The sequence below is a fragment of the Camelina sativa genome, chromosome 17 (genome assembly GCF_000633955.1).
Source record: "Camelina sativa cultivar DH55 chromosome 17, Cs, whole genome shotgun sequence".
NCBI lineage: Eukaryota > Viridiplantae > Streptophyta > Magnoliopsida > Brassicales > Brassicaceae > Camelina > Camelina sativa.
This window is the reverse complement of record NC_025701.1, coordinates 20,141,235-20,150,100: the sequence shown is the minus strand read 5'-3', so window position 1 is coordinate 20,150,100 and position 8,866 is coordinate 20,141,235. Positions and strand designations below refer to the sequence as shown.

Sequence of the window (8,866 nt, the reverse complement as noted above, 5' to 3'; positions counted from 1 at the left end):
GGGGTTAGAAATCAGTGAACTAGACTTCTTCTTCAGGCCATACAAAACAGTGCAATTTTTCAAAGTATGTCTCCCCTCTCTCTTCTCTTCAGTGCTTTAAAAATCAGAGAAAAAATAAAATAAAAGATGAGATGATTTTGATCAGTTTAGAGAGGTAGGTAAATTACCAGTGACCTCATTATTCTACTCTTGAGTCAAATGATTACACAAAGCTTGGAAGCGAGGGGTAGGTAAATTACCGATGACCCTTGTATTCGCTTACACCTTTGAAAAAAAAAGAAAGGGAGAGGAAAGGAGATGTAAGAAGAAAGTCTTGGCCTGAAAAGAGTCCATATGCCACTGTTCGATACACCCAAGGTAAGAACTCACATGTACTTGCTTTAATTTATATAATGAGATGACAATGGAGATTTCAGAGATTCCAAAGGATTGTGGGATTTGAGTAAGGAATGTTGATGCTTATCATGGTTGAGTATAAGAAGTAAGTTCTTGAGTCAGGTAAATGAAGAGTGTGAATAAGAATAATCTGCAATTGAGTGAGTTCCCTGTTTTCAAACCTCTTTCACAGGTCTAACTTTATGTTTTGCTTGAGGGCAAGCAAAGGCTAAGTCTGGGGGAGTTGATATATCATGGTTTTTATGGTTTTTAACCATGATATAAGGAGTCTTTTAGTGTCTTTTCATTTGTTTCTAGATTGTTTTTGAGTCTTTACAGGTTTTTAGCATGGAAGGAGCGAAATGGAGCAATTTGGATGATTCTGGAGCATTTAACCAGAAGAATCAATTTGGTCTCGGATCAAAGCATGGGCATCGATCGACACCAAGATTTGGAGCATCGGTCGACACCCACTTCAGACGATGAAGAATCACAAAATTGGAAGTTTTACAATTCTGCCCCAAAGTCTTCCAAAATTGCAACATAAGTCCCTGACGTGTTTTAGGACATATATATATATATATATATATATATATAGTTTTTAGGTTTTTAAAACCCTTAAATTTTATTCTAGCAAGTTTTATTTTTTCTGCAACCTGTGAGATTTTGAGAGCTTTTGGGAGAGAGAGATCTGCTTTGTAGAGAAGAATTCTTGAACTCCATTTTACTCTTTTAAATCTCTATTGCTTATTATTCAGAATTATGTTTTGTTCTTCATTGAATATGTCTGAGTAGTTTGCTTGTTAGGTTTAGGGTTTTTCATAGGGTTTTTATGAATTATTAGATCTGATTATTTAGGATTCATTATCTATCTAGATCTTCATCTTAGGTTGTTCTTCATATTAATCCTTGATTGGCCATCTAGAATTACTACCCTAGGAAAATAAATTGAGATGAGAATATGATTGATTTTCCTGATAAAACCTTTTGATGAGCAAAATTATTTCTTGCAAAGAGATTTGATTTAATAATTTTGTGAACAATCTAAACCTGATTTTATTGCTGATTTTTAACCTAGAATTTTACAAAGAGATTTGGATTTTCTGGTTTTAAATTTAGATATTATTTGCAGTGAGAACTGATTTAATTTACAAAAGTGTTTAGAGTTAAAAATATCTAAATTTTTATTGATTATATACGATCGAATATGATCTATTAGCTCCGCTTTCATAAATATGATCTATTAGCTCCGCTTCCATGTAATGTACTTTAATATATTTCATTTCCTTTCATAAGTTGGACAATAACCACAAAACAAAAAAAGTTGGAAAACAAAAAAAAAGGACATCAAAATTCAGAATGATTCCTTTGTGTACGTTCATCACCTCGGGTTGCATTGTGAAGGTTCTTGTTGAATAAGACACCGACCTCCTCTCCAACAGCTCTTCTGGCTTCAACCCCCGAGCTATGGCGTAAGAGACTTGGCCATGTCCACAATTCTTCCCTTGCTTCTATTTTTAATTCCAATCCTTCTCTTTGTAATAAAGGACCAGCTCCTCTTTCTTGTGAACCCTGCATTTTGGGCAAATCAATATAACAACCATTTTTTACTTCCTATACTAACGTTCACAAACCATTTGAAATCATTCACTCTAACTTGTGGACATCGCCATTACTAAGCATGAGTGGCATTCGATACTATGTTCTGTTTCTCGATCACTACTCTCACTATTTATGGGTATATCCTCTTAGACGCAAAAGTGAAGTATTCTCCAGATTCCTTCACTTCACTGACTATATTGCCACTCAGTTTCACACCAAAATACAAAACTTCCAGTGTGACAATGGTGGTGAGTACAATAATGCTCAATTTCAAAGCTATTTTGCCACTCATGGCATCAATGTGTTCATTTTTCATGTCCTCATACCTCTCAACAAAATGGGAAATCTGGAAGAATGATTTGAACCATCAATAATGCCATTCACACTCTCTTGTTCCAAGCTCGCTTAGCACCTTGCTACTGGGTTGAAGCCATACATGTCGTTGTTCATGTTCTCAACATCACCCCATCAAAAGCTATCCAAAATCAAATCCCTTTTACTCGCCTATTCCAAAAGCAACCTACATATGATCACTTAAGAGTTTTTGGTTGTTTGTGCTTCCCCAATATAAATCATTCGAACCTCACCAAGCTTTCACCTCGCTCCACACCTTGTCTCTTTCTAGGTTATCCTATTCAACATCGCGGGTATAGATGCTTGGACCTTAAAACCAAAAAGATAATCATCTCGCATCATGTTGTGTTTGATGAGACAAAATACCCTGCTGTTGAGCCTATCACTCCTCCTATATCATACACGTTCCTTGATGATAGTGTTGATACATCTCCTCATTTTTAGTCGATTCTTCAAACACCTTTTCCCTCACTATCACAACCTACTCTTACAACCCATGTCCCTTTGTTTACTCGTCTTGTACCTCTACCACGCCACAAGATGACCACTCGGTCCAAGGCTGGTATCTCCAAACCAAAACAGGTCCTTTCTCTCCTCACTCACACCAAATCACCACTTCTTAAAAGTCACTTACATACCTTATCTGATCCCAACTGGAACCCAGCAATGACGGATGAAGTCGGTCCTATGAATAAGACTAAGAATTGGGATTTGGTACCAAGACCACCTAACGTTAACATTGTGCGTTCCATGTGGCTCTTTAAACATAAATATAATGCAGATGGAGTCCTTAATCGACACAAGGCGCGTTTGGTCGCTACTGGGAAGTCTCAAGAGGAGGGACATGACTACAATGAGACGTTTAGCCCAGTGGTGAAGCCTGCAACCATACGCATTGTCCTCAATGTTGGTGTTGCACTTGATTGGCCCATTCAGCAACTTGACGTAAAAAATGCCTTCCTCCAAGGCGACCTCCAAGAAACAGTTTACATTCACCAGCCACCTGGTTTTGTTGACAAGACTAGACCCTCGTATGTTTGGAAGCTCAATAAAGCCATTTACAGCCTGAAACAGGCGCCCCGTGCCTGGAACTCTCGCTTCGCAAGCTACCTCAAGCTCATGGGCTTTGTACAAAGTCGCACTGACTCCTCTCTTTTCATATTCAAATGTGGTCGTGATTGTGCTTACTTACTGCTTTATGTCGATGATATCCTCTTAACAGCTTCGTCCGCAGTCCTGATTCAGAAAATCATCACCAAGCTGAAAACAGAGTTCCCTATGACCGACATGGGCAAGCTACATCATTTTCTTGGCGTCAAAGCTGATTTCAATGCTAAAGGTCTGTTTCTAAGCCAATCTACCTATGCGCAAGACATAATTACTCGAGATGGTATGGAAGGTTGCAAGCCACTTGCTACACCGGTTGATCTCCAGTCCAAACTCTCCATCGATGCAGGTGACCCCATCAACAATCCCACTTTCTATCGCAGCCTTGCTGGTGCTCTGCAATACTTTACATTCACGCGACCAGATATATCCTACGCTGTCCATCAAGTCTGCCTCTACATGCACCAGCCTCGGGTACCTCATCTTCACGCACTTAAACGCATCATCAGGTACTTACAGGGAACTCTTCACTATGGCCTTCAGATAACACGCGGACGTATTGACACTTTAACTGCCTACTCTGATGCTGACTGGACTGGTTGTCCTGACACACGCCGTTCCACCTCCAGTTAATGCGTCTTCCTTGGTCCAAACCTTGTTGGTCTGCAAAACGGCAACCAACGCCATCACGCTCGATCACTGAAGCTAAATACAAAGGTGTTGCCAACACCGTCGCCGAACTAACCTGGATATGTAACTTGCTGCTTGAGATACATCGACCAATATCCTCTGCTTCCATCGTCTACTGTGACAACGTCAGTTCTGTTTACCTCTCAACGAATCCAGCTCAGCATCAACGCAAAAAACACATCGAACTAGACATTCACTTTGTTTTCGATAAGGTGGCTATTGGTGGAGTCAAGGTCTTTCATGTTACAACGTCGCTCCAATATGCTGATATTCACCAAAGGGCTTCTTACAACATTTCATCAAGAGTTTCGTTCCAGTCTCACCGTTCGACAATCTGACGCTGCGACTGGGGGAGGGGGGGGTGTTAGGAATGAGATATACTCAATTCCATATTTAAATTATATTTTTAATATTCGATTGTATGTAATCCTACTGATTTAGGGAATCCCTCTAATCTCTGTAATCTCCTCTACTATAAGGCCTTGATTGGAACAACTGTTAGTGAAGCATTAGCATTATGCAGCATGAGCAGTATGCTGCATAAGCTGTATGCTATTATTTATTAACAATGATATGTGATTGGTACAGCTGTTAGCATTTAGACATAAAATTACAAAATTAGACATTTTAAATATACAAATATAGTAAACTCTAGGTGATTAATGAGGGTAAAATTGTATTTTAATAACTTTAAAACCATTATGCTTGGGAAATGCTTCGTTTAGGAGCATTGGGCTGTGGAGCATTTAAAAGCCTTTTATGCTCCCTTTATGCTTTCTAAATAAAACGTGATTGGCTTTCTAAAATCTATATGCTCACTTATATACACTACCAATCAAGGCCTAAGTAGGGTTGTACATCATTGTTAATAGGCAAGGGAATCATATTCACTTACATTAAGAACCCATAATCTTTAATCTCAAATGTTGAATTATATTTACAAAAAAAAAAAAAAAAAACTTTGTTACATCGAGTGCATCTTGATGCAGAGAGAGTTTAATACAGAAAAAATATTTGAAAAAGTAAAGCTAAAAATGAGGGAAAACGAGCTATTTCCCCCCAAGAACTATCATATCTCGCTGGATGGAGCCCGAACTTTAGCCACAATCTATATAGCCATGTCAACTATGACCAATCTCCATTTCCCCCCAAATTAAAAGTTCTACACCTATATCCCCCTGAAAAAAAAGTTGTATATCTAGTTACAACTAGACCTGGTTATGTGACGGTTTACTATTTGCTTAACCGTCTAATGCATAGCCTAAACCAAATTTGACCAAATTAAACCTGATTTTACCCGAATTTTTCGAGTTAACCAGATTATGACCCAAATTTAACTAATTTTGACCCGACTTACAAATATATTATCCTCTCAACATCCAGAAAACCCTAAATCGAAAAATCCTCAAATTTCTCCCAACAAAACAAAACCCTAAATCGACAAAATCCCCAAATCTTGAAGAACCCTAAAAACTTCGATTTCGAGTTCTTTCGAGTTGAGAGACGATGTCGGTAGTTGAGAGAGATCCCGGCGGTAATTACGACGAAGAAGGTGAAGATCGAGACGAATTTCACATTGAACAGCTAGTTGAGGATTTTAGCGACGAACCTCCAATCCGCCACGATGTGTACCCAGAGAGTGAAGATGATGATGAAGACGGTCCAGTAAGAGCTCGTACGAATATGAGGCGTGGGAATGGGGAGTTGTTCTATAAGCAGGAGTTTTTCAATGGAGTTGCATTCAAGGAGGCGGTTCTCGATTATGTTCTAAAAACCGGGAGAAATCTGAAGCAGTACAAGTATGATAAGGCAAAAATAGGGTATAAATGCGTTGGTGTTAATGATGAGGATGGATCTAAATGTGAGTGGAAGGTTTATGCGTCGATTCTGTCAAATGATAGAGTATGGAAGATCAATAAAATTGTTGATAAGCATAGCTGTATCCCAAATGGAGAGTGTGAGATGTTAACAGTGCCTCATATAGCTAGCTTGTTTGTTGATAAGATTAGAGATGATCCCGACTACTTCATGCCTAGGAAGATTGAGGAAATCGTAATGAGAGATTGGAAGATTAGTATCACTAGGCCTCAGTGTCAAGCTGCTAGGAAGACTGCTAGAAAGTGGATTGAGAGGGAGTATGATGAGCATTTCCATAGATTAAGAGATTATGCGGCTGAGATTAAGGCATCAAACCCAAATTCACATGTCGAGGTCGAGTGTATTATGGACGATGAAGGGAAGGACATGTTCAACAGGTTCTATGTTTGTTTTGACACCCTTAGAAGAACATGGATGGCGACTTGTAGACCGATCATAGGAATTGATGGTTGCTTTTTGAAGAATAAGATTAAGGGTCAGCTATTGGTAGCTTTAGGCAGGGATGCAAACAATGGGATGTATCCAATAGCATGGGGAGTTGTCAAGGTTGAGAACTATGACAATTGGCTATGGTTTGCTAAGTTGATGAAAGAAGACTTTGGGTTATTTCCGATAGGCAAAAGGCAAGTTAACTTCACTTATGCTTTTTTATTTTGGCTTCTCTTATTTAACTTGACTTATGCTCTTATGCTTTTATCACAGGGATTGATCAAGGCTGTTTCTGAGGAGTTACCAAAGATAGAGCATTGGATGTGTGTTCAACACATCTACGGTAACTTGAAAAAGGTTCATGGAAATAAGACTCGATTGAAGCCACTACTATGGGATTTGGCATGGTCTTACAATGAGACAGAGTATTTGCGGCATTTGGAGAGGATATTTGCTTATGATTCTCGCGTTTACAGTGATGTAATGAGGACAAATCCAAAGAGTTGGTGTAGGGCATTCCACAAGGTTGGTAATTACTGTGAAGATGTGGACAATAACCCGACTGAGTCATTTAACAGCTCCATCAACAAGGCAACAGGCTCTATGGAGGAGAAATTATGAAGAAGGCCTAATTCCACAAAGAAGTGCAAGGTTTTGGCCTCGTACAGATGGGAATAAAGTGTATGCAGAACCACCTGAAGGAAACCAGACCAAGGCTGACAAGAAAAGGAAGAAGGGTGTGAATGAGTCACCTACTAAGAAGCAACCAAAAAAGAATAAGAGAATAATGCATTGTGGCATTTGTGGGGAAGCTAACCATAACTCTAGGTTCCATAAGGCTGAATTTGCCAAGGTATGATGAATTATTGCTTTGATGGTTTAAATTTCTAACTTTGATGGTTTTACTAAATTTCTAATTTTTTTTTTTGCAGCCTTCTCGATAGCCTTCTCAAGTTGAACCAAGACAAGGTTCACTAACTCAAGAATGATCAAGTAGCTACTTCTAACTAGGGTGCTAATTTTGTGGTTGCCTATGATGTAATTTTCGACCACATAAACTCTTGTCTTCCCCTAGGTCGCTTAGTTTCTTTTGTCTCAAATGGTGAAATTTGTGGTTGCCTCTAATGTATTTTCGACCACAACAACTCTTGCCTTTCTTATCTCTTTTGTATGATCTATTTTAACGTTTATCACATTGAATTTAATCTCTTTGCTCCCTATCTCTTTTGTATTATTTTGTATGAAAGCATAGCTTCATGTTTAACTTCATGTTTGACGCAAATGGAGCTTCATGTTTACCATAAAAGGTTTGAAATACAAATTTCTTAACACAAAAGGTTACAACCATGACCATACACCATAAGGAATCAACCAACTACTTTGCTTAGTCCAATCATGACCATACAGACTAACAATATAACACTCATCATCTTCTTATTCCATGACCTCCTTCTCCATCTTCTCATAAACCATAGTATCAAACTCCAACCTCTCTGTCCTAAGCTCTTTCATCTGTTGCTCAAGTCCAGCATTCCTCGAGATCAATGCATCTACCTCATTCAGCAAAGCTTCATCGACCCACTTGAACGTGTGTTCATCGTTCCGAAGCTACCAATTTCCCAATAATTAGAACCAACCAAAATCATGAAACAAAAAGAAAAAACATAACTTTTACCTTATTTGTTGCAGCAAAACTACAACGGTAGTATCTTCCGTAAGGATTCGGATCAGATTTTGAGATCAATGCCACAACAGCTTCCCCGCACCAACATCTCTTTGGCACACCGAAAACTCTTCCTCTCGCACGAGAACTGGAAGATCCGGTCGACTTACCTGATAAATTGCTCATTCTGAAGCTCGAATTCGATAATGGGAACCCAGAAAAGAAGACACAAGGAGAACAATGTCGACTTTTTTGATAAATTGTAGGGTTCGTGATATTTGAAAATTGGGAATTTTTGGGTAAGAAGGAATCAGGTCATAACTATGTAGGGATCGGGTCATAATTGGTTTAATTTTGGGTTTATATCGTTTGGTCTGCGGTTAACCGGATAAACCGAAGCAATTCATTTTCAGGAGGATATAGGTGTAGAACTTTTAATTTGGGGGGAAATGGAGATTGGCCATAGTTGACATGGCTATATAGATTGTGGCTAAAGTTCGGGCTCCATCCAGCGAGATATGATAGTTCTTAGGGGGAAATAGCTCGTTTTCCCCTAAAAATGAAGTTTAGTATGCTCATATTTGATATAACACTACAAGAAAATAGTTATATTGAGACGTATTTTTGAGACAAAATAATTTCGTCACAAATTTGTGACACTTTAAATACGATATTATGACTAAATTTATTTGTCACAAATCCATAGTATTTTCGTCACTATATTATGACGGAAAAAAACAGTAACAAAAGTTTGTCACAATTAGTGAC

General features: G+C 38.5%; 3 protein-coding genes across 3 annotated transcripts; 2 read left to right on the top strand and 1 right to left on the bottom strand.

Annotated features, from left to right (window-relative positions):
* Positions 2,998-4,071, top strand: LOC109129917 (uncharacterized mitochondrial protein AtMg00810-like). The gene has a single exon (XM_019238960.1). It carries the CDS (start codon positions 2,998-3,000, stop codon positions 4,069-4,071), a length of 1,074 nt encoding a protein of 357 aa, XP_019094505.1.
* Positions 5,635-7,056, top strand: LOC104759652. The gene is made up of 2 exons (XM_019238959.1): positions 5,635-6,633; positions 6,709-7,056. The coding sequence occupies exons 1-2, from the start codon at positions 5,635-5,637 to the stop codon at positions 7,054-7,056; spliced, it is 1,347 nt and encodes a 448-aa protein (XP_019094504.1).
* Positions 7,870-8,284, bottom strand: LOC104759651 (uncharacterized protein At4g04775-like). The gene is made up of 2 exons (XM_010482558.1): positions 8,111-8,284; positions 7,870-8,043 (listed from the first exon to the last, which is right to left on the bottom strand). The coding sequence occupies exons 1-2, from the start codon at positions 8,282-8,284 to the stop codon at positions 7,870-7,872; spliced, it is 348 nt and encodes a 115-aa protein (XP_010480860.1).